The 24199-nt window shown below is 57.6% G+C and overlaps 2 protein-coding genes across 2 annotated transcripts; both read left to right on the top strand.

The window, feature by feature from the left end:
- Nucleotides 1-10269: 10269 nt before the first annotated feature.
- On the top strand, nucleotides 10270-17001 carry ADGRG1 (adhesion G protein-coupled receptor G1). Its single transcript, XM_009486922.1, has 13 exons — nucleotides 10270-10309; nucleotides 10833-11258; nucleotides 12082-12205; nucleotides 12288-12435; nucleotides 12520-12648; nucleotides 12892-13008; nucleotides 13538-13583; nucleotides 13949-14049; nucleotides 14133-14248; nucleotides 14841-15115; nucleotides 15767-15878; nucleotides 16136-16404; nucleotides 16880-17001. The coding sequence occupies exons 1-13, from the start codon at nucleotides 10270-10272 to the stop codon at nucleotides 16999-17001; spliced, it is 2025 nt and encodes a 674-aa protein (XP_009485197.1).
- A 1451-nt stretch (nucleotides 17002-18452) lies between these two features.
- ADGRG3 (adhesion G protein-coupled receptor G3) lies at nucleotides 18453-23786 on the top strand. The gene is made up of 13 exons (XM_075715704.1): nucleotides 18453-18498; nucleotides 18986-19015; nucleotides 19101-19257; nucleotides 19339-19456; nucleotides 20019-20156; nucleotides 20242-20364; nucleotides 20442-20481; nucleotides 20567-20667; nucleotides 21177-21289; nucleotides 21445-21728; nucleotides 22285-22378; nucleotides 22834-23120; nucleotides 23560-23786. Exons 1-13 carry the CDS (start codon nucleotides 18453-18455, stop codon nucleotides 23784-23786), a joined length of 1758 nt encoding a protein of 585 aa, XP_075571819.1.
- Nucleotides 23787-24199: the final 413 nt, after the last annotated feature.

Below are 24199 nucleotides of genomic sequence, written 5' to 3'. Positions count from 1 at the left end.
GCTCTCACTTAGGAAGGCAGACCCTGAGCAGTGCTGTTCAACACAACCAAATGCTTTATCAGGGTTTAAGCAGTCCAGCCTGTGGGAAATAGACAGCGAGGACAAATTACAGGGACTAAAACCATTGGTGGGAGGTGGCGAGTCAGCCCTGAGGCCCTGGTGCATCACCAGGCTTTTAACCCAGAACTGCACCCACGGTTTTGCCTTTCCTGGTGCCTGAGATTTTGGATTTGAGCATCCTGCTCTGCCTGCTGGGATGCAGAGCAACATCATACCGCAGTGATGCTGGCACGGCTGTGAATCCACCTGTGGTGGCAGGAGAGTTCCCATCATCCCCATGCTTGTAGCTTGCGGGGTGCACCAGCAAGGTGCCATTTGCTGGTGCTGCCCGTTTCTGGTCTGGTGGCAGGGGACCAGGCACCACTGGGCAGTCTCACAGGGTGACACGCTGCCCGTCTGCCTTTCTGTGCTGCTCTGCCGATCAGTGTTTCCCTTTCTGGCTGCTTCCCAGGGCCTGGTTCTGGGCAGTGAAGGAAGCTGCTGGCTCTTGTTCTTTGTTCCATGCACAAAGGGCAGCCAGTGCCACCAAGCATCCATATCTCCTGATGGTGGCCAGCACAAAAGCCCGTCCCTTTGGGGCCTTCCAGCCCGCTGGGCACTGCCACGTGGCGATGAGCTGTGCATGTCTCACCACTCTGGCAGCTGACTTCAGCTATTAAATAAGAAGCCTGGGGGTTTGGTGGTGTGACAAGCACCCAGCTTGTCACCCATGAGCCCCACCGTGGGAGAGTTGCATCCCAGCTGCAGCGGCTCCACCCCCTCAGTTGCTCTCAGGATGTGCTTTCTGTGCCCCTTCCTCCCCATCTCGAGATTTCAGGTCTTGCAGTGTGAGTCACGCTTGCTGCTGGTGCCTGCATATACACCAACACTGGCACATGAACAAACCTTGTTCCAGTGTCTGGTGGTGCTTGGAAAACAATTACTTGGTCATTGCCGCCTGGCAATGGCAACACAGCACCCATGGTCCCCAGGGAGCTGAGCCCATTGCTGGTGACCAGTGGCAGAAAAGACACTTTTCCCACCCTGCTATGCCAGGAGCAGGGTCAAAATACTCCCTGAGGTCCCCTGGGAGTGCAGGGTGGGCTCCCACCTCCCACCACCCCCCGGTGCCCCCCAGCACCAGGGCCGGCTCACCTGAGCCCCAGGGCACTGCAGGCAGGAGAACAGGGAGCTGGCCCATCTAACCTCCCCAAGGAGAAATAATCCTGTTTACTTTCCCCTGCGCCTTATTAGGCAGGAGACCAGTGCCGGGCTGCCAGAGGGGGTTGTGCCATTCTTTTTTTCTCCAGGAAAGGCAGCTTGGTGTCACTGTGGTGCCTTCAGGCTCCAGTGCCAGCTCTAGCCCCAGGGGGAAAGCTCTGGAAATATTGCAAATCCTCCAGATTTTGGGGAAACAAGCAGCTAAGGGAAGAGAGTAAATCCATTTGGGAATGGAGGGGCCAGACGTTGGCTCTATTTTGGGGTTCAACTTTGAGACTTGGCTGCTGTGGAGCAGACAAGACTGGTTCCTGCATCCTGTGGGACCATCCTCACCCAGTGCTTGTGCAAATACCTCTGGGGACCAGTCGTCCCCCAGACTTCTCTGGCATCATCATGGGTTTATTTGCAAAGCCAAGACTAAACAAATCAGTCAGGTTTATTGCTCTCTCTACGGTTGGGATTTACAGCTCTGGCACCTGGTGAGTCGCTGTTATCACTGCCTGGCAGAGAAACCTCGATGCAGGGTTGGGGCGACCCACCTCCCCATTCAATATATTTTCAGGAGCAAGGCTTCAGGAGGTGGAGCACTGGCAATGGGGGAGTGGGAGCACCCACAGCTACTCAAGGCAGCTGCGGAGCTTCCTTGGGCTCCCCTAGGATCACCATTCTCTGAGGTATCCAAGGCTGCCCTGGCATTGCTCACTGGATTTGGATGGGTGACCCTCCCACCAGCACTTGTCTGCTTCATCTTCATCATCCTCATCCTCACCCTCCTTCTCTGCCCACTGGAGCTGGGCTGAGCCCCACTCACAGTTGCACCTTCCCTGGGAGTACCATGATCTCCCAAGGGGCTTCTAGGGGGTCTCAACACCCTGGGCTGGGGCTGTCACTGCTTGGCAGCAGGGCTGGCACTTGCCAGCTCACCCTCAGCTTCAGATGGTGCCAGGGCATCTCTGCCCGTACTTGCCTCACCTTGGCTGGCAGCAACTTAGCAGGACGTGCCCTTGCCTGCTGGAGCCTGCCCATCCCACAGCTGTGCCGCCACACTCGCCCAGCATGCTCCTGCTCGCCCACCGCCAGCACCAGGGCCTTGAGGAGTTTTTAGGATCTTTTAGGGCTTTTAGGAACTTTAAGGGTATTTAGGAACTTATAGGGCTTTAGGAACTTTTAGGGCTTTTAGGAATTTTTAGGGCTTTTAGGAACTTCAAGAGCTTTAGCAGCTTTTAAGGTTTTTATGATCTTTTAGGATCTTTTAGGACTTTTAGGAACTTTAAGGGCTTTAGCAGCTTTTAAGGTTTTTAGGATCTTTTAGGACTTTTAAGGAACTTTTAGGGGGTTTAGGAATTTTTAGGGCTTTTAGGAGCTTTTAGGTTTTTTTGGATCTTTGAGGGGTTTTAGGAACTTTTAGGGCTTTGAGGAACTCCCCAGCTTGAGCAAGAAACCCTTATCTGGCCAAGTGAGTGAGTGCCTCTGGCCTGAGCCCAAGGGCAAATGTCCCTCGCAAGGGACAACACAAGGATTTCCTCCCTCCCCATGCAGCAGCACAACCTGCCAACTTACAGACCTAAAACTAAAACTAACACCTGATAACATCAAGTGTGGACAAAAGTCTCTTTGTTCCATAAACAGTGACAAAAAGATGGCCTAAAATGTCCTTTCCTCACTGGGACACAGGGTCCACACTCGATCCCCCCTGCTTCAGGAGGGCCTGATTGTGCAGGAGCTGCTGCTGGGTTTAGCAGCATTATTCCCAGGAGGCGGATTTACAGCATTTCCCAAAGGAGCCGGTCAGGATGACCCACAGCGGGAGGCTTGGCTTGCTGTGATGCTCCTGCGGCTCCAGCTGCTGTGAGAGTGTGTTTCGGAGCCAGCCCTGCTCCCTGTGGCATGGGGATGGTTTGGCATCAAAGACATCCACATTAGCCATGGTCTGGCCGCCTGAGGCCTCGTGAGCCGCTTCCCATGGGAGCCCCTTCCTGTGGAAGCTGGGGAAATTCAGGCTTGGAGCTGGAAATTAAACCAAGCTGGGGGGCGATGCGAGTGTGTGTGGAGTCCCAGCGCAGCCATGGCACTCTGGTGCTGCAGCCACCTTTTATCTCCATTGCATTCCCTGCCAGAGCGGCAGGTTGTTTCCACCCTTCCCCCAGCAGAATGAAAAGTCTCATTCAAGCCATTGAAAATATCTGCAAGAGCAACTATTTACCCAGGGCACTTCCTGGAGCCCTCCCCGCCCTCCTCCCTCTGGCTCACGGCAGCCCCGGCTTTCTCCCGCCCGGCTGTTTTTCAGGGCACACAAAGGGCTGCTGTGGCTGGATGTGGGCACTGCTTGGCAGTGGCTTTGTCTGCTCCTGCAGCACCAGTTGCTGCCATGGACGCTTCCAGCCTCAGGTCCCACCACCGGCACGGGGTCCTGAGGGCGAGGGGCAGGGTGCCCATCTCTGGCCTTGGGATGGGTGGTGGGAGCCACATGCCCTGGCTGGGGGTGACGGGTCGCATCCAGGCTCTGCACCCAACATTGCAGCCCACCTCCTCCAGCGATGTGCCATGGGGGGCATGGGGGACCCCCTCCCCAGCTCCCTCCCGGTTCGGGGCCTGGGCTCCTTGCCCTGCTTCTTGCCCCCCTTGTTTCCTGCGGGGAGCAGGACAGGGTTCACAGGGACACTCCGTCCCGGCTGCTTTCCCCATTAATTGTTATTCCTTAATCCCATTTGCAGCCAGGCGTGCAGCCGCCCAGCTCCTTCCCTCCTCTGGATGCCCGCCAGCCTGGAGCTGAAGGGCGGCGGGATAGGACACCCCCGGCTCTGGGCTGTCCCCAGCAGTGGAACTCCAGCCCATCCCCGATCCGAGGCCGGTCCTGGTGTCGGTGCCGGTCCTGGTCCCGGTCCCGGTCCCGGTCCCGGTCCCCGTCCCTGCCAGGCGGAGTAATGCAGCCCGGTGCTTCCAGCCCGGTGCTCCCAGGCAGAGCCAGGCTGAGTCGAGCCGAGCCGGGCCGGGCTGGGCAGAGCCGGGCAGGTGCCGTGACCGAGGGCCCCCGCAGCGATCCCGGAGGGTCTCGGAGGGGTCGGTGCGGCGCGACCTGTCCCGGTCCCGCCCCGCTGAGTCACCGCCTGCCCGAGGGAACGGGGCGGGGCGGGACCGTTTGTCCCGCTGCACCGCAACTAGCACAGCCGAGCCGAGCTGCAAGGTGCCGAGCCGAGCCGAGGCGAGCCGAGCCGAGCCGAGGCAGCGCGCCCAGCCCGACCCGGGCACAGGTATTGGGGGCGGCGGGGAGCGGCTGAGCCAGGCGGGGGAGGGAGGCAGAGCGGTGCGGTCCGGTGTTTGCTTTCGGGGTCCCAAAGGCCACGGTTAGGGGCGCTGACTGGCACGGCCTTACTGGGGATACTGGGAGGAGGTGCTTCGGGGTCCTCGGTGCGGGCGGGGAGGCGACGGGGGCTGGAGGCACCCGCTGGGTGCAGGTGCCCCGGCCAGGGGACCGCCATGGCCCTGGGCATCTGTCACCCCCTGAGGCTAGCCCAGCAGGACTGGGAGGGCACTGGGGCTCTGCGTGGCTGGGACTGGTGCCATTGGGCAGCACCCTGGGGTGCTCAGTTGGCTGGTGGGGCAGGGAGCAGCCTGTCTGGACAGAGCTAAGGGGTGCTCCATGGGGGGCTTTGGGAAGCACCCTGCTCTGGTAGGTATGGGGACATTTTGCCTCCCTGCGCCTGAGTGGTGGGTGCGACATATCCATCCGGGCAGGGACCAGGGGTCTCTGCTTGTGGCCAAGGTGTGAGTTATCTGGTGAAGCCTGCATCCTGGCTAAATGGGATTTGTCTTTGCCTGCTCTGCTGCCTCTTGCCCCTGCCCCAGAGCTATGCTGAATTCCTGGGCCACAGAGCCACAAAGTCCCCTGAGCCACCCAGGGCCAGCTGCTCCTGGCTGCTGCTGGCGGCACAGCTGAGCCCTGCGAAGCCCCCGCCACCAGGCTGGGCCCTGCGTGTGGCTGTTGCTTCCCACCCCAGGGGAACCACCAGTGTGCCCCATTCCTCCTCCTCCTCCTCCCTCCTGGCGGAGTGTGCAGCATCCCCACGGGACTGCCAGCATGTCTCGACAGGGTGATCTCCCTCCCCTAAAATGCCTGTTGGAGGGGTTCCTCCTGCAACATCTCAGCTTGCTGCTGCCAGTCCTGGCACGCCGCTGTGGGATGTGGGATGTCTGGGTCCTCCCTGCCCACAAGCTGCCGGAACTACCTCCACAGGGACCAGCAAAACCCAGTGAGGCCAGCTGGAGGACTGAAATGAAGTCTCCTGGAATAACCTCCTGGCAGCAAGTCTGAATGGCTGTTGAGGAAGGAAGGCAGCCAAAGCTCATTTCACAGTCTGAGGGCTGCAGTAACCCCCCCCCCCAAGGTCCACTGCCAGTGGGGAGCCAGGAGTGTTTCATAGATGGGGGGGCGGGCAGCAAATTCTTTAAACCCAGGACCACAGTCACAGTGGGTTTTGCCATGCTCGTTGCTGGGTTTGCAGCTCCCACATGAATTAAGCCAAGGCCTAAAAATGCTGCATACTTGGTTGCAGTCCAGATCTTAATCCCATGGCCTGGGGGCTGCTATTCACAGAACAACAGGTTTGCAAGCAACTGTGTGGGGGATTCCCGGGACTGGCCGTCCCCGCACCTTGCAGTGGCACCCATGGGTGTCGGAGGGACATGGTGCTGCAGGGTTTGCAGACAGCGGGCCGGGTGGCTCCCAGCATGCCAGCGCCCATGTGGTACCAGCTGGGCGGCAGCCTGCTGGCGCCTGTTTTTTGGGAGGGCTCCGACCCACCAACTCCTTTCCTATTAGCTCGCTGACAAGCTGGGGTTTGGCAGGGATCCGTGGCCTCTTACCTGGCTCCTCGGGTGCTGCAGCCTTCGCCCCGGCTGTGCTTGGCTTTTCTGCAGCCAGGAAAGCTCACTGGGACCAGGTTCACCCTCACTGGGCTCCAGGTTGGCTGCTTCCCATGCCAAACCCCAAATGCCTGGGAGCCTGATTTGGGGGTGGTCCTGGGCTGCTCTGCACTGCCCCATACCTCCATTCCCCGGCACCCATGGCATGGGCAGGTGATGGGGACTTTGCTCATGCAGAGGGGGACAAGACCTGGGAGGAGACGGTGTTTTGGAAGCCATTTAAAACCCAGGGGGGTGGCTTGGGTGGAGGGAAGGTACAATCTGACCTGCAGGAGGAGGCCAAGGGGTTTCTCCCAAAGAAGGCTGAGTGGTGGGAGTGTGCCATAAGGACAGCTGTCTGTTACCCCCAAGGCCGGTGACGTGGCGCAGGGTGCCAGGGGAGGACAACCTGCACCAACTGCTTCGTTCCCATTTCATGGCAGCCCTGAATTCGCCGCAGGCATACTTGGTCCTTCACAGACCATTTGCAGCCCCTGCCAAAGCTGCAAGCTTTGCATGCCACTGAGTCGGGTGCCGTGTTGCCCAGGCACTGGAGGAAGCACTGGTTTAGTTTGCTGCAATATTTCTGTCTGTGGTGTTTTTTAGGAAATGGAAATTTTTTAAAATTTTGAATGTTATGACCCAGCTTCAAGCAAAACCTCCATCTCGAGAGCCTCAGACACAGTTGGTCTGCCTGTACCAGCCTTCCCTCAGCTCTCTCCATGCCTGCTTGGGAAGGGATGGTTGCCAGTGGCTGGTGAAGGATGTATCTGGCAGGGAGCTGTGCCGCTCCCATGGGAATCTTTATTAAGTTTGGTTTTGTCTTGTCAGCAAAGCTCAGCTCGCAGGTGCTGGGTGTTGTGTGCAGCCCCATGGCCCAGGAAAAGCTAATCCCGCAGCACAGGCTTGGCACAGCCAGGCTGCCAGCATGGTGCAGCTGCCGCTCAGCTCCTCGGGGCATTAACAAACGCGCCGGGTTGGACCCTGCCACCCACTGGTGACGGGAAAGGCTCACATGCCAATGCTGTGAATAATGTGCGGGCTGACCCCTGCGTGCACGGGCCACTGGCCAAGGACAAGGGCACTTTGTGAAGCACCCGGGTGACAGACACTGGGGCATCCCCTCCACAGGGGGGTCACCGCCAGGGTAGCTGCCTCCTTGGGCAGCTCCAGCCCCAGGCCACATCGTCTATGGTCCCTACAATGGAGGCTGGTCATACAAAGCTGTTCTGCATCTTGGGGAGCCCGTCCTGGCTTGCCTTTCCATGCCTCAGTTTTCCCATCCGGTCCCTGAGTCCTTACCTGGGTAACAGACTGCAGGTGATGAGCTGAGGGCTTGTTAGCATCTTGAGGAACAGAGCACCGGCTTATTTTTCTAATGGACCTGGAAGGAAAACAGAGATAAAAGCTCCTGGATCTCCCTGTTTCCAGTGTTTGTTTGAGGCATCAGAACATCTTCCCTTCTCCTCAGGAAAAATGTCATGTCCAAAAGCCACATGCCACCTCCAAAAGCTTAATGCCAAGTCACCCAGAGAGCAGTAAGGTGGTTGTAAACACCAGGCTTTTTTAGGGTTTTTTTCCCATTTGCCTCCAGGTTTAGAGACCGCAATATTTTTCCTTGGCTTTTCTTTCAGAGATCAGCATGTTCTTTTAGTGGGAGGGTACAATGTGATGCCTGAGGCTGAGCCTCCCTCTGTGCCAGTGGTGAGGGAGCCTGGTCCAGACTGTGTAGCCCCGGTGGTGTCCCCACCACCTCTTTTTACATCATCTGGCTGATTTTGGGGCCAAACAAGGAGTTTTTCTATGTGTTACTGTTCTTGGAGGAGCTCAGCCTCCAGGCTCCGGCTGGGGCAGCGGGTAAAGCCATCCTGCCTTGGGGATGAGGGAGTGGAGGTAGGGTTGGTGCCGAAGGGGTTCTCTGCTTGGTCACCGCAATAGCACAGGGCTTTTGAAGACAGGTGACACTGGGGAGATGCCCCAGTGGCAGTGAGGACACACGGCATTGCCACAGGTACCTAGGGGCAGTGATGCCACACGTCCCCACTGCCACCCAGGAATGGGAAGATGATGGGGCAGGGTCCAGCCCCGGTGTGGGCTCAGTGCATCCGGCTCCCTCCAGTGCTGCTTATCACTGGCACAGACGGGAACCACATTTTCCCGCTGTGAAACCATTTTCAGGGGATTTTCTCTTGCTATTGTTCAGCTCAGGAAACAGCAATTGGCGCCGGGGCAAGCCGGACCATATAGGGCTTGGAGGGGAAATACCAGCTCCCCCACCCACATCCCCGCAGGGATTTCTGGTCCCGGTTGAGTAATGGCTGAAAGGGGCTGATCCTGTCCTCTGACCACCCCAATAAAACCCCAGTGGAGCCAGTGTAGTGGGATGGGCTGAAGCCCTGGAGGGGCTGCTTTCCCGCCACACCGGCTCTGTGCTATCATGCCATGGTTGGCATTTGTGTGCCGCTCCATTGCTTTTAAGCGATCCAGGTGTTTCCCATTGCCACCGGCATTTTGCCACCCCGGATCCATGCATTTCGGATACACGTGCATGATTCCCAAGTGTGCGGCAAGGCACTTGGATGCCAGCCCCGTCCACATCCAGTTACTGCTGTCAAGTCGTGCCTGTGCTGCACCCTCTCAGCCCACACCAGGGAGCCTCATTAGTGCCACACTCAATTATACCCATGGCAGCAGGTTAATTAACACCCAAAGCCCCTGTCTTCCAGTGATAAACTGCTGCAAGAAGCAGATGGGGAGGGATGGCAAGCGGCCTGTGCTGGTGCAGGATGTGCCCTGGATCCGTGCTGGCTGGAGAAACTTCTGGGAGAAAGCCATGCTGGTGGGAGAAACCTGCTATCAGGGACACCGAGTTTTCAAGCAAGCGGTTTTCCCCCAGCATCCCCATCTGACGACCCCTGAGTGCCTGGGAGAGCTGATGAGCCTTTGCAGGTGATGCTGGTGGGTGCCCTGGCACCCGCTTGCAGCACACAAACCAGGATTTGGCCACTCAGTGGATTTAAAGGAGGATGCTTTGAGAGCAGCACATTAGTGGGATGCAGTGGTGGCAAACCAGATGCCAGCTTGGCTTTGGGCATTGGCAAGCATTGGCTCTGCCAGCTGGTCCAGCAGCCCCTGATGATGCTGTCCCACCCTGGGGGTGCTCCTGCTGGTTGCTGGACCCTGGTATGATAGGTCCCACCAGCCTTGACCCATCGCTGGGGTGACAGCAGGACAAGGAAGAGGCAAAGCTCGGTGCATCCCAGCAGTGTTGGAGATGCAGTTCATGGTGCGGGGAAGACGGAAAGTGTGATGGGAAGGGCTGCAGGTGTGAAGGCTGTGGCTGGGTGGAGCACGTGTGTACAGCAGCACCCTAGGGTGCTTGGTGCTGGCCTGGGTGCAGGTTACAGGAGCCCTGGCTGCATATAAAGACAAAGAAAAGGGCGGTGAAGCAGAGTGCAGGATGAAGGGATGGGGAAAGGGGGTGTGGAGAACGTTACCTGGCTGGTCGCGAAGGGCAGAAGTGGTTTTGGCAGCTGTGGTTGCTGCGTCAGCATTGCCGGGGCGAGCCCAGGAGAGCCCATTTCTGCCAGGCTGAAATGACGGAGTGGTTTGCAATGTGCCCAGCTCCTTGGCTAATCCGCAGGAGCTGAAAGCACCCAAGAAAATAATTTTAGGGCTGGCAAATTAGGAAACTGCTGTTTCCTTCTGTTCCTATCACTCGCGATAAGAAGCCAAGGCCCTAACCGAGATGTGAAGCAGGGAGCAGAAGAGGGGACCCCCCTCCTTTGATGAATTGTTGGCGGTTGGTGCCTGTGCGAGGGCAGTGGGGCACCCTCCCTGTGCCGAAAGCCTGGGGACCCAGCTGCTGGCCTCCCCCACCCTTCCAGCCTGCAGCCGGGCAGAATGCCTGGTGCTCATGGTTCCTCCTGGTGGCAGAGGCACTGGGGAGCCAGCTGTGACACCGGCTGGTGTCCCACCGGCACAGCCTTTGCTCTCCATCACCTGACCCCATGGTATGGGTGATACCTAAATACTCATGTGGCCCCTTTTCTTTGTACCCTTCCAGGCTCTGCCAGGAGGCCAAGCTAAAGCAGAGAGCTGCCCGGGATGAAGGTCCTCCTTCTGCTCCTTCTCTCCCCCCTCCAAGGTAGGCTGTCCCCAGCCACATCCTGCCCTGGGCCAGGTTTGGGCTGCTGGATGTAACTGGCAGCCCCAAAAAATTGCCTGGGGGGCACCGAGGGGAGTTTGCAGCCATGGCTTCCACAGACATGAAATATCTCATGGGCTGATGTGACTCTGGTGGGGTCTCTGGGGCAGGATGGGTCTTTTCCAGAGTAAGGAGATGGTCTCCATCCATCCCTTCTGGAGATGGAAAGCTCCTCTGTCGGTCTGTGCCGATGCGGGTGGTAGCACCTGGGAGAGGGTGGCACCAAGAGATGGGAAGTCCTGGCACCCCACGAGCCTCAGCTCCCTGGAAAACTCTCCCAGCATGGCCATGGGGATGTCAGGGAGGTGGCTGACATCACGCAGCTCATCCAGGACAGGGTCAGGATGTCTGGGGCAGAGAGCCTGGTGTGCCATGTGCGATGGCTGCTGCGGGGGTGCGGTGTTTGCCAGGGATGCCTGCCCCTCTGGCTGAACCAGCATCTCTGTGTGCTTGTGCAACACAGGGGTGGGAGCCAGCGGCCGCCAGGAAGAGGACTTCCGATTCTGCGGTGACAGAAACCAGACTCAGAACAGCTCTATCATCTATGAGCATGGCCCTGCCACCATCTCCATCGAGAACACAGCCCAGGCGCTGATAATAAAAAGGCCATTTTTGCCAAACAGGAGAAACTCTTACTACCAGTACAGCTTGCCCCCTGCTTTGGGCAGGTACCGCTTCTGCATCTACTGGTTCAAGGCGAACAGGACCCTGAGGCTGGCGTATGGGAAGCAGAGCTTCCTTCTGGGTGGGGACCCATCCAGCAGCATCACCTGGGGGAAGGAGAGTCAGAAGACTGAAAGAACCAACATCTCCATCTTCAATGTGTCCTACATCTCAAAGGGTGGGAAGAACACCTCCCTTGACAGTGCATCTGAATATTCCTTCCCCGGTAAAGGCAATTCAATGTTATTTTAATGAAATAAAGGGTTTGTTTCATCCCCAGCCCATTCTGTAGCCATCGGTAGAGCATTGGTGATGTCCCAGATGTGCTACAGCATGATGATGTGAAGACACAGCTAAAGGGTGATGGTTTAGCGATAGGACGAGAGGAAATGGGCTTAAGCTGCGCCAGGGGAGGTTTAGGTTGGATATTAGGAAAAATTTCGTTACAGAAAGGGTGGTCAAGAATTGGAACAGGCTGCCCAGAGAGGTGGTGGAGTCACCATCCCTGGAAGTGTTCAAAAAACGGGTAGATGTGGCACTTTGGGACATGGTTTAGTCCAGTCTACCCTTGATTGGCTTAGAGTAGACTTGGTAGTGTAGGTTAATGGTTGGACTGGATGATCTTAAAGGTCTTTTCCAACCTAAACGATTCTATGATTCTAAGAGGACATAGGTTTGCTTGAAGCAGCACAGAGGCAGCCCCTGGTACCCAGGCTCCCTAAAGAGGAAGATGGAGATTTTCAAGTGTTTTTCCCCCTAAAAATCCTGGGAAATTGTGGGCTTAGCAGAGGTCTCCAAGGGTCCCGTCTGCACTGCTAGGCACCTAGCTAGCCTCAGCCAGCCTGGTGCTGATGGCCTTGGTGGGAGCCAAGCTCTGGGCAGCAGGAGAAGCCCTCTGGGTTGGGGTTTCTGTCAGATCCCTGGGCTTAGGGTTGCCTTGAAGCCCTCTGCTTTCTGTTCCCATCAGGGCTGTGCCTGGTTGGTTCAGGGCACAGGGAAGCTGGCTCTGCCTGTGCATCTCACAGCATTTCCTTTCATGTGCCTGTCAGCCTCTCCAGAGAGCATGCCCGTCTGGGAGCAAGACGTGGAGGAGCAGCTCACTGCCTTGGACAGCCTCATCACCCAGCCCTTGGGGCCGGCCACAGGAGCCACGGAGCCATGGATGCTTCGGCAGTGAGTTCCCGGCTTGTGCCATTCCCACTGCTGCCGGTGCGATGCCCGCTGCGTCCTGCTCACTGTACCCCTTCCCTGACAGCAAACTCAGGGAGCTAGAGAAGACACTGGCCAAGGTGGAGCTTGAAGGGCAGAATCAGACCTTCGGGAAGGCCACTGTGCACGCAACTGTCCTGAGGGTGCAGCCCACTCGGGCTCCTCAGCACCTGGCCTTTGCTTCCCAAAGAGAGGTTGGTCCTGGGCAGCCTGCCCTGATGGTCTTGGTCCACCAGTATCCTCTCCCAGCCTCTCTCCTGATGCATCTCTCCTTGCAGGAGGGTGGAGAGGTCCATGGGTTCGCAGTGGACCTGCCGAGCAGTCTGTTTGTGATGGCAAAGGAGAGCGAGGAGGTGGTGGAGCACAGGGTGCTCCTCATGGACATCAACAGCCAGACCATGTTCCAGGTAATGCCCACACGCGTGGCATGGTGGGGTGTCCCTGCCCGTGCTGGGGGCTCCAGTGGTACAGGGTAGCAGGGATGCTGCCCAGACCAGGGTGCTGGTGCTCGCTCAGAGAAGGTGCTTCAAAGATGAGCTAGAAGCTTGACAGGGAAAGAGGCATGGGACCTCCTTCTTGGGGACTCTCACCCACTTCATGCCCAGCAGCAATCCCTTCCTGTGGTGCCATTGCCTCCTCTTCTCCCACAGGATGAAAACAGCAGCCACATCCTGGGTGACAAGGTGATCAGCATCTCCCTGGTGGACACAGTGGTGGCCAACCTCTCCGATCCAGTGGTCCTCACTTTCTTCCATGACCAGCTGCCGGTAGGTGGGGAAACAGCCTCATTGAACCTGGTCCCACCAGGAGTGGAAGGACAAGAAGGGCTCAGACCCTGCCAGCTTAGAGAGTGGTCACAGTCCAGCAGGTCTATGTCCTTGGCCTGCCTGTACAGGGTCTGCTGCATCTTCTGGGGCTGTATCATGATCATGGTTTCACTGTGTGCACTGCCTGCTCCTGTCCAAGAGATGCTGCTTTGCAGATGTGTCGCCTTCAGCACAATCTCCAGGGCTGGGGGACACTTTGAGTTAACAACTCCTTGACTCATTCATGCCCCTATCAGGCGCCTGTTCAAAGCTGAACCCCTCGTTTGAAAAAGGGGACCTGGAGGAAGTATCTGCTCCACAAGCTGCCAAGAGAACAGTCTCTGCCTGGAGCCCGCTCCCATGGTATGGGACGGTTTGTCTCCTGAGACTGTCTCGCCTCCTGATCCTTGTTCTTCCCTATCAAATGTGCTGGTCAGGCAACAAATCCACAGCTGCATCCTGATCAGGGCCTGTGGTTTTGTCATTGCAGAGGAATGTGACTGTACTGTGCGTCTTCTGGCAGGAGGACACCACTGGTAAGTGCTCCTGCACTTGGGTGTGAAGCCAGGCGTTGCCTTTGCTCCTTTTGCAGGATACCACAGACCTGCTGGTAGGAGTAGAAGTTGCTCTGCACCTGCCTTCCTTGCTCCAGATCCATAGACCTTTCCCATGGGGTTGATTTCAGGTTTTCCCCTCCATAGCTAACCTAAGAGCTTTCTCCCTCCCTAGGGATGGGTTCTGGTGCTGAGGGTGCTATCTGACTCTGTGTGCTTGGCTTGAGGCAAGCTGGGACCCCTACTTTTGTCCTCCCCCCTACCATGGACACCTTGCCCCAAAGATCCACAAACCCAAAGCAGATGTTCCTGCTGCTCACCAGACGCTCTCCCTTTCTCTTGTGCAGCCAGCACTGGGAGCTGGGACAGCTATGGTTGTACAACAGTGATGGGGGGCAGCCAGACAGACTGCAGATGCAACCATCTCACCTACTTTGCCGTGCTGATGGTGGGTAGCGCCTTCCCGCAGCTCTCTACATCATTCCCACCAGCTGTTTTTCCTCACTGTCTCTCATTCCTCCTTCTCCTCAGGTATCTTCCCCGGAGATCTCCTACATACACAGGGATTACCTGAGTATCATAACCTACATTGGCTGCCTGATCTCAGCTTTGGCATCCATTTGCACCATCTTCTTCCTCTACTTCAGGTACGGTCTGAGAGGTCACCGCATGCTCCCCATCTGCATCCTGTCCATTGCCACTACACCTGGGTAGGCGCAAGCTCTCCAAACACAGTTGGTGGTCTGGCAAGAAGCATGGTGAAGGAGCCATGCTTGAAGAAAGCAGAGTTCTCCTCTCAGAAACCACCCCCTTGGTCAGATGTCCCGCAGGGCACTCAAAACCACCAGCTGTTTTCAATGATTTTGGAAAATCAGCTTGGTTGTTGTTATGTATCCGGCAAGCAGAAGCCTGCAAATATCTTTTCAAGGGCCCGGTGGAGAACATGAGTGTCTTCTCCTGAGTCATGTCAGTGATCCTATGTGGATGATTCAGAGCTGAAATGATGTCGCTCCCTACCCCCCATTGCCTAGATGAAATGCAGGGTCAGCTGCAGGGACCTGAATTTGCACATGCAATGGGTCCATGGAGTTAGGCTCTCAGCCCCTGACACCACCAGAGGGTCTCCTGGCTCTTCTGGTGGGGGTGAGTTGCCCCATGCGGAGCTATGAGGTAGTGCGGAACACCAAGGATACTGGCCAGGCATGGTGGTGAGGTGTCCCCCCCTCCTCGCTTCTCCAGAAGCAAGCAGCGAGACCAGATCACGAGCATGCACATCCACATGAACCTGCTGGGTGCCATCTTCCTCCTGGACGTCACCTTCCTCATCTCAGAGCACTTGGCTTCCAGCAGCAGTGAGGCTGTCTGCAGAGCTGGGGGGCTGTTCCTGCACTTCTCCCTCCTGAGCTGCCTCACTTGGATGGGCATTGAGGGCTACAACCTCTACCGGCTTGTGATTGAAGTCTTCAACGCCTACCATGACCACTTCCTCCTCCAGCTCTGCCTGGTGGGCTGGGGTGAGCATGAGGGAGGCAGAGATGCCCTGAGGGCATGGGCAATGGGGGCGGAGGGGCACCCAAGTAGGTCTTTCCCACTATCTATGGTGCCTGGATGGGGATGGAGACGTAGCTGTGGGGGAGCAGATGTCTGAGAGCAGAGGGGTCTCTCTGTCGAGAGACTTGGTGGAGAAGGAGACTCGGTGGCTGAAAGCAGAAGGTGGTGCTAGAGCAAGGGTGGGTCACCCTAGGGGTCACCCAGCAAGGGAGGCATGTGAGAGCCACTGCTTGGGGTATTTAAATAGTAATGGGATCCTCTCTTTCTGAAAGAAACATCCAGGACAGTCCAGGGACATGGGCTTGGTGCAGGAAGCACCCACACATCTCTGCCATGCTTTGGGCAGGAGGCCATGGTAGGAAGATTTCATGATTTTTTGTCACCTAAAGTTCCACAACCCTGGGAAACCCCCAGCTGGGGTTGGTGCAGCACAGCTTGCTCCCAGGCCAGGGCTTACGCCAGGCATCCTTGTTGCGTGCTCCATCCTTGGTTCCCCCTTGGGAGGGATGACATTGGTTTGTACTCTATATGGGGAGAAAAGGGCAACAAATCCTTCCAGAATGACTGAGGGCTCGGGACTAGGGCGGCTGCTTCACTCTGTTCTTGCCACCCAGGACTCCCCTTCTTCTGTGTGGTGCTCATCTTCCTGGCTAGCTGGACGAACTATGGCCCCTTCTCCATTCCTGTGTATGAATCTGTTGGTGGCAAATCCACCAACGCAACCATGTAAGTCATGGGAAATGGGTTGCCTGGTCCCTGGTCTTCGATGAAGCCAACTGGCTAAACCTTCACTGTGTCCTACAGACTTTCCTTAGTCCCTCTGTGGCTTTTCTAGGGCTTTGTGCAGGGTGGTGGTGGGGGATCCTGTTTAACTAAGCTGGGTGCTGGGTTTGCACCACACCTTCGTGCTTCCCCCAACCCCTCCAACTCATGTCCCTGTAGGACAACACAGCATAACTCTCTGCCCTTTCTCTTGCCTCCAGATGCTGGATCACGAGCCCCCTGATCCATAATGTTGTGAACCTGGGTTTGTTCAGCCTGGTGTTCCTCTTTAACTCAGTCATGCTGGGGGCCATGGTCCGGGAGATCCTCCGGCAGAACAAGAAAGGCCACAAGCTCAAACATGTCCTAGCCCTCTTTGGGCTGAGCACCCTGCTGGGCATCCCCTGGGCACTGGTCTTCTTCTCCTTCACCTCCGGTGTCTTCCGCCTTGTCTCCCTCTACATCTTCACCATCATCAACTCCCTCCAAGGTAAGCCTGGGATGCTGGGCTTCCTCTGAAGGGCACTGGGGCTTTCATGGGGTATTGGTGGGGTGGTGATGGGGTACAAGAGGAGCTATCCCTGGCAGGCTGGCTGGCTCGCTCTCAACTGCTGTTGGTCCTTAGAGGGGTTTCACCCACCCTTCCTTCCCTTTGGGTGTCGGTCTCTTTTCTCAAGTAACAAGTGATAGGACAAGAGGAAATGGCCTCAAGTTGTGCCAGGAGAGGTTTAGACTGGATGTTAGGAAAAATTTCTTCACTGAAAGGGTTATCAAGCACTGGAACAGGCTGCCCAGGGAAGTGGTTGAGTCACCATCCCTGGAGGTATTTAAAAGACATGTAGACGTGGTGCTTAAGGACATGGTTTAGTGGTGGACTTGGCAGTGTTAGGTTTATGGTTGGACTTGATGATCTTAAAGGTCTTTTCCAACCTAAATGACTCTATGATTCCTCCCTCCTGTCCCAGGTTTCCTCATCTTCCTCTGGTACTGGACCATGGTGCTGCAGGCAAGAAAGTCCCCTGACTTGCAAAGCAGCTCTGACAGCGTCAAACTGCAGCCCAACAGCAGCCAGAGCCACCTCAGCTGAGCCCCGCAATGGCCCCACTGTACCGTGCCAGGGCTCCCTGCGCAGAGGACAGCTGTGGGAAGGACCAACACTGTCTACTTTGCTACTGCACCTGCCTCATAGGGCTGCTAGGAGCCCAGGGACCCCCAGTGGGGCCAGCCACCCCTCACCTCTTGCCAGCCCCCTCCCCAATTTTCCCACCCACCACATTCCGCTGGGCAGCAGAGCACCCCTCAGCTTGCCATCCTTGGGTCAGGAGGGAGGGATGCTTGCCTGGGCAATGAGGGCTGCAAGAAAGCAGAAGGGGAAGGGACAGGGTCTCCAGTGCCTCTGGACGTCCCCTCCCATGCCCTGAGGCCATGGATGATGGGTGGGAGAGGCCCCATCTTCAGCCCTTGCTGGTGGTCACTGAGAGGGTCCTTCCCCAGTGAAGACAGAATAACACTGCTCCTGTGACACCCTTTAGCAGCTGAAATAGTCTATTTTTGTTATTTTGTTGAATGTATATTTTTGGATGGTGTAGAAGTTTAATGAGCGTGCCTGCACACCAGACTTGTGCCCATTAAAATTGTTTCTGCTTGGAGCGTGGCTCACTGGGGTCTCTCTGCTGGGCACATTCTCAGGCTCTCTAATGAGATCTGTCTCTCAGCTGGGGTTGTCCCATCCCCGGGGCAGGACCTGGCATTTCACCCCATAGGATCCTGACGAGCTGCGACCACTAATGGTGCTCCCAGCGGAGCACAGGCAGCCTGGTGCCATAGAGGTCGGGGTGATGGAGGGGGATGCCACAGCTTGGGAAGCTGCTGCAGTCTCCAGGGACTGTCACTACCCATTGAAGAGGGAGGCTGGCAGAAGATGGGAATCTGAAGAGGGAGGCTTCACAGGATGGGAATTGCCTCCCTCCGTGGCTGCGAGGCCATGGAGACCATGGATCTCCTTGATGTGCCACTTGCAAACGCAGTACTGCATCTCCCAACCCCTTCTGGATGATGGTCTGCTTGCAGCTGATACCCCTCTGCCCAGTTCCCAGCTCCCTGCCAGGGCAGAGGGACCTTTCCGGGAAGGGGATGTTTCACCCCTGGCAGCTTGTGGTGGTGCATGGCGGCATACCTAGTTTGGGAGAGGGACGCCCTGACATGTTGCTGGGCTGGTGGAGGGCATTGGCCAAGGATTTGGCAGGATGTGGGGGAGAAGGGGAAGGAAAAAAGCCCTGAGTCAGCTGGGGGAAGCAGCCAAGGGGGAAACGACGTGGCTCTGATGGTTATCACTGTTGCTGTGAGGTGGGGCAGAAGGTCATTTGCTAACCCACAGGAAGGCACGAAAGGTTTGCAGAAGGGAAATGAGGACACAGCCATTGCCTCAGGAGCAGCCACAAGCCCTGGGGGAGCCCAGGGAGGTGCAGAGTTGCCGTGACAAGGGGAGCAGAGCATTGTGGGATGGCTGGGGGTGGCCAGGAGACCCCACAAAGCAGCATGAACCTGCTCCTGGGCACCTTCCTGCTGCTCCTGGTGCTGCCCGGTGAGTGGCGGATGAGGGGGACGCAGGCACCCCCAGCTTCGGGTGTGCATGGGCTTGGGAGGTACATTTTCCCATGGGAAAGTATTGACCCAAAGACTGTGGTGGGGTTTCACCACAAAATGTGGCTGGGCCAGGAGGGTGTGTCCACCTTGGGATGTGCAGAGAGCTGGCAGAGGTGAGCAGAGCAGCGGGGTTTGCTGCTGGGGGCTATTTTAAAATCTGAGACCAGCAGACCAGGGTCTCTTCTGTGAGCCACCCTGGGAGGGCTAGACACAGGGACATGTCAACACAGGCATGGTGGCTTTGCTTTTACCTGCCCTGGTATGGCTGTCCAGTTGCTTTTTGAAGCCCATGTAACTGTAGGGCTGCTCCTTTTGAACCTGGCAGCTGCCAGATTCTCCTGCCTCCCCCTTCCCCTTCGGGCAGGGGGAGGACTGACCCTAGATTTTGAGGGTTTCCCTCATTTCCCCATGCGCTCTTCTTCCAGATGCTGCTGGAGGACAGGAGAGCTGTGCCGGTGAGTGGTCCCCTCCATCCCTGCCCTCGCCCTGGTGCCTGCCCAGTGCCACAGTGCCCAGCGGTCACCTTGCTCTCCTCCCCAGCCCTGAGGCGGGGTGACAGGTACCACTGGTGCTGCGACATGGTGGAGTCAGAGGAGCAAGGCAATGGGACGCTCAGCCTTGACTTGCCCCGGCGCTGCCCAGAGCTGGAGCGCTCCAGCAGCCCCGCTTGCACCTGCCTGCGGGACCGCTGGCTCAGGTAGTAGGGAGGGGTGGCCATGGCAGGTTTGGGGGCTCAGCCCCCCACATCCACTGGTCCCACAGCCCTCCCTCTCTGCAGGCTGCTGCAGTCGGTGGGGCCAGTGCTGCACAGCAGGCTGGCCGGGCTGAAGGTGCTGCTCTTGAACGTCAGCAGGGCTGTCACCCATGATGTCCTCATCACGTTTTCCCCCACAGAGGTGAGATGCACCCCTCTCCCTCGCTTGGAAGGCCCCATGCCTTCCAAGCATCACTTGGCCCCTGCCCTGGGGCTTGGCATGCCATGGCATGCTCTTCCTCCACCCTGCTCCACGGTTGCATCATGGATGCACGTCAGCTTTAGCATCCCTTGGCAACGCGTCACATGAAATGGTGCTTGTGGGGGAAGAGCCATCCCCAAGGAGCCATCCCAGCAGCAGGCAGGTAGTCAGGGGGAGGGGGAAGAAGAGGAGGAGGAGTAACGTGTGGGACCTTGCAACTCCTGCTCACCCCCTGGCTTTCCCATTCTCTGGATGTCACAGGAAACCACATCCCATGTGGTGATGGTGGGTTGGGGCTCTCCTGGGAGCTTCTCCAAGCCCAGCCCCTTTGCTGCTGGGTACTGGGGATGAGGTTCTCCCCTTCTGCCCTTGGGGCTCCTGCCAATGTTGCTGAGCAAAACCCACCCGGGCAGGGCTGAATTTCTGCCTGGAGCAAGATTGGTGGGCCTCAAGCAGAGAGGTGACACTGTCAGCAATGCCCCACCACTGTTTGCCACCACAGGGCCCCAGGATGATGAACATGACGGAGAAGGCGGCAGGCAAAATCCAGCTCCCCAGGGAAGTATTCTGGTCCCTGAGCAGCCGGACAGCACATGTAGTGGTGACGGTCCTCAACATCCAGCAGCTTGGCATGTTCAAGGTACAAGGTGGCATTGCTGACATCCCTCTGGCTGCTGGCACTCACTACCTGCCGGCTCAGCTCAGGCAGCATTGCCCCCAAGCAGGAGGTCAACCAGACAGGGCAGGTCCTGGATGACACCGTGGTGGGCATCACGGTGGGAGAGACAAGCATTTCTGGGCTGCGGGACCCTGTGAAATTCACCTTCAACCATGGGCAGCTGCCCCATGTAAGTCAGCTGTGCCCTCCTTCCATCCCTCCTCTGGTGCCCCTCACTGTGGCTGACACTGCTTTCCTCCCTTGCAGGGTGTCACCCCGCAATGTGTCTTCTGGGATCCCAGCAAAGGTATGGTCCTCACCAGGGCCAGGCATGGGGCCGGGCATGGCTGCTGTGCCCAGCGCTCATGGCCAACACCCTACACCTGTTGCAGGGCAGGTAGGAGGCTGGAGAAGCAGTGGATGCGTCACGCAGCCCAGGGACAAGAGGACAGTCTGCTCCTGTGACCATCTCACCTTCTTCACCCTCCTCCTGGTGACAATCCCACTCTCCACAGCTCCTGCTTGTACCCCGGCTGTGCTGCCTGCCCCACCTTGGTGGCCCCTTGGGTGTCACAAGTAGCTGCATGGGAACAGTTATAGCTGGTCCCAGGCAAGCCCAGGTCCCAAAATCAAGCCCAGCCCCAGCTCAGGAGGGCAGCAGCAGCTCAGCAGAGCAAGTACAGGGTGGAAATGGCCCCCAGCCTGGTGCAGGGTCTGGAGCAGTGAGGCTTGGGGTCCCGTCCCCTGGTAGAGGCTCCCAGGAGGGTGCTCATGGTGGCCCACCATAGCCTTCAACTCATCCCTCACCCCACCAGAGGAAGCATCTCCTCTGTGCCACCACTGCCCTGTTCCCCCCAAAGACCTTCTGGGGGGACAGACCAGGGCTTGTGTGGGGTCCCCACAGCAGCTCACCAGGGTTATCAGCCCCATGGCTCTGGTAGCTGCAGTCAGGTTTTCTAGGTTGGTCCAGGGCCTGTCTAACCCAATGTGCGCATTTGGCAGAATCCAGCTTTGGATGGGTCCACGGCACAAGCCTTGATGGCTGTTGCCACCGTTGGCTGCGGGGTAGCCATGGCTTTCTCCATCTTCACCATCGCCTTCTGCATCTTCTTAAGGTAGGATGTGCCAGCAGCTCCCTGGGGACTAATCAGGCTGGGAGTGGGAGAGATGTGGGGCAATTCCAGTGCCTCTGCATGAACCTGCTGTGACACGGCATGAGGCCCCACTCAGCTGTGATGCCTGCCTTTTCTGCTCCCTATGGGACGCTCAGGTGCAGGTTCAGGTCTGAGGAAACCCTCCAAATCAACCTGGGGCTGCACGTGAACCTGGTGGGCAGCCTGCTCCTCCTCAACCTGGCCTTCCTGCTCAACATCGGGCTCTCCAGTGGGACCCAGCTGGGGACCTGCAAGGTCCTGGGGGGGCTCACCCACTACTTCCTGCTCTGCTGCTTCACCTGGACGGTGCTGGAGGGCTGTCACCTCTACCTCCTCTTTGTCAAGGTCCTCGGCACCTACATCCACCACTACCTGGAGAAGCTGTGCCTGATGGGCTGGGGTGAGCACCACCAACCTGGGCAAGAGCTGGGGGCAGAGGGGGGCAGTGGGTTACAAACAGAGGGGGAACAGGGTGATGCAGTGATGGGCAGAGAGTGAGCAAGCCCCCATCCTGCCCACAGCTCTTCCAAATGCTGTGGTCAGGGCTCAGAAGTGTATTAGACGGGCTCGATGCACCAAATTCAGAGCAGCACCCACAGGCATCCTTCATCCCCCTGGGGACCAGCCTCCTGCTCATTGAGCAGGTGATGTCCTTGGGGGTCTTCATTCCCCCATTGCCAGCCCTCCATGGCACCTTGGGGGTCACCAGAGAAGATGATCCCACAGAGAGGTTAGGGGACACTTTGAGCCCTGCCACCCAGCACTGTCCTTCCCTCTCCACATCATGTCCCAGCAGCAACTGTTGTGCCCCCAGCACTTGTGCAACCTCAGCGGGCCCCTAAGACCCATCTTCCCTGAGATCAGCACATCCAAGGACATGCAGAGACCCCAAGCTGACCACCTTGCCCATCACTTGCCTTTCTGGTCTCCTCCATGTATCTCCCTTGTTCTTCCAGGCTTCCCCACTCTTGTGGTGGGGGTGGCAGGAGTCATCGGCAGCTACGGAGAATACAGGATCCAGACCACAGACCACCAGGTCATAGCCCACCTGTGCGTGCATGACCGCCCACAGGGCTTAGGTGGCCCTTTGGCACAGGGAGTGGTAACCTGGTCCTTCTGGGAGCAGTGGTGGGGGGTTGCACCCATCCTGCTCGGCTTTATGCTGTGCTTCTGCTTCCCTAATTGTGATTACAACACAGCAGCTACAGCTGTGGTAACGACCACCACCTCTTGTGCCGAGCCTCCTTGGTCATGCCTGCAGGCCTCCAGGTCATGGAGGGACATCCAAGGTCCACCTGGAGCCACCCCAGGCTCCCTTCCAGCTGAGCCACACAAAGGCAGTGGATCCGCACCACTGTGAAGCACTGTGCTTCACCCTGGCCTTGGAAAACCCCACCAGCAGAAGAGTGTCCCTGCATCCCTGAACACATCCTCCTGGGGAGGCTCATGGGAGTGCTGCCAGGGCTAGCAGAGCCACTGGAGGCACCACGGTTGTCTCTTTTCAGGTGCTGGATTAATTCCAAACATCTCCTGGTCCACTACATCACCAACTGTGGCTACTTCAGCCTCATCTTCCTCTTCAACATGGCTGTCTTTGGGGTGGTGACTCAGAAGAGCTGCTGCCTGCAGGGCATGGGGGCAGTGCAGGGAGACCGCAAGGCCTGGAAGGTGGCCCTGGTGGCGGTGGCACTCTTCTGCCTGCTGGGAGCCACCTGGGCCCTAGCATTCCTCACCCATGGCACCTCCTCTGCACCCATGCTCTACCTCTTCACCATCCTCAACTCTCTCCAAGGTCAGGGCTGGCTCTGAGCTGGGCTCCCTGGGCTCAGATGGGGAAGATGGAGGAGGCAGGAGCCAGCCTGGCAGTGGGTTGACCAGGGATCCCAAGGCACCAGAATCTTCCCAGCACTGTCATGCCCTTCCCTTCGGCAGGGTATGTCAAGCAGCTGGTCCCAGCCACCGGTGTGGAGCTGGTCATGGCTCCCAACCACATCTGCTTCACTGGGGGTGGTTTTCCTCCAAGGCAGCCATTCCTTAGCAGAGGAACAGGCACATTATCCACCCAGGGCATGTCCCAGCCAAATGGCTCATGTGAAGCATGGGGAGACCCTCATACAGGAGCAGGAGCAAGCTGGGGGAACCCCCTGGAAGTGGCAGGGAAGTGCTGGCAGCATCCCAGCAGGATGCTTCCCACCATCTCCTGCTGAGTTTCTGCCTTCCTTTCCCTGCAGGAATCTTCATATTCATCTGGCTGGTCATCCTCTACTATCCGAAGATGAAAGAGACTGCTGGGTCCCTCTCCCACATCATCAGACATGGCAAAATCACCACAGTCTCCCAGGACTGGCTAGACCTCCCTCCCTGCCTGTATGTGCACCCACTGAGAGCAAGCTTCAATCCTGATGGATGCAGCTTCCCCACGGAGGATGAGGGCTCAGTTTACCATGCCTCAGTTTAGCCTTCAGTGGGCATGATCCATCAAGGCTCTTTGCTTCAGCCCTTTTGTTCCTAGTGGCCTGCCTTGGGCAAGGAGCTCTGGAGATGTCCCTTCTGCCAAAGTCCCTTCAGACTGCAGCTCCCCCATGGTCTTGAAGTGCCCCTGATCTCATTCCCCAGGGGCTCTTGTGCGGGTGAGGAGGGAGCCCACGAACCACCTGCCTTCAGCCAGGATGAAGCCATCCCCCTCTTCGCTAGAGATGGCTTTTTGTGCTGGACCAGCCCAGCAGTGGGTTTTCCTGCTGTTGGAGGTGGGAAGATTGACTTGCTCCAGCCCAGACTCTGGAGGTTCAGGTCTGGGAATTAGCAAAAAAAGAGAAATCCCACAAGCTGCTTTGCAATACATGCTCTCCAAATGGACCAGGGACAAGCTCT

Source organism: Pelecanus crispus, chromosome 8 (assembly GCF_030463565.1).
Source record: "Pelecanus crispus isolate bPelCri1 chromosome 8, bPelCri1.pri, whole genome shotgun sequence".
Lineage (NCBI taxonomy): Eukaryota > Metazoa > Chordata > Aves > Pelecaniformes > Pelecanidae > Pelecanus > Pelecanus crispus.
Note: the sequence above shows the minus strand (reverse complement) of the source record. Positions and strands in the feature narration are given on the sequence as shown.

What these genes read in the sequence shown, in the direction of transcription:
- ADGRG1 (XM_009486922.1), top strand. Translation starts at nt 10,270, where the DNA reads ATGAAGGTCCTCCTTCTGCTCCTTCTCTCCCCCCTCCAAG. An exon ending in ATCTTCTTCCTCTACTTCAG is followed by an intron (nt 14,249 to 14,840) that starts GTACGGTCTGAG and finishes TCGCTTCTCCAG; the next exon opens with AAGCAAGCAGCGAGACCAGA. An exon ending in CATCATCAACTCCCTCCAAG is followed by an intron (nt 16,405 to 16,879) that starts GTAAGCCTGGGA and finishes CTCCTGTCCCAG; the next exon opens with GTTTCCTCATCTTCCTCTGG.
- ADGRG3 (XM_075715704.1), top strand. Translation starts at nt 18,453, where the DNA reads ATGAACCTGCTCCTGGGCACCTTCCTGCTGCTCCTGGTGCTGCCCG. An exon ending in CCTTCTTCACCCTCCTCCTG is followed by an intron (nt 20,668 to 21,176) that starts GTGACAATCCCA and finishes CGCATTTGGCAG; the next exon opens with AATCCAGCTTTGGATGGGTC. An exon ending in GCTGTGCCTGATGGGCTGGG is followed by an intron (nt 21,729 to 22,284) that starts GTGAGCACCACC and finishes TTGTTCTTCCAG; the next exon opens with GCTTCCCCACTCTTGTGGTG.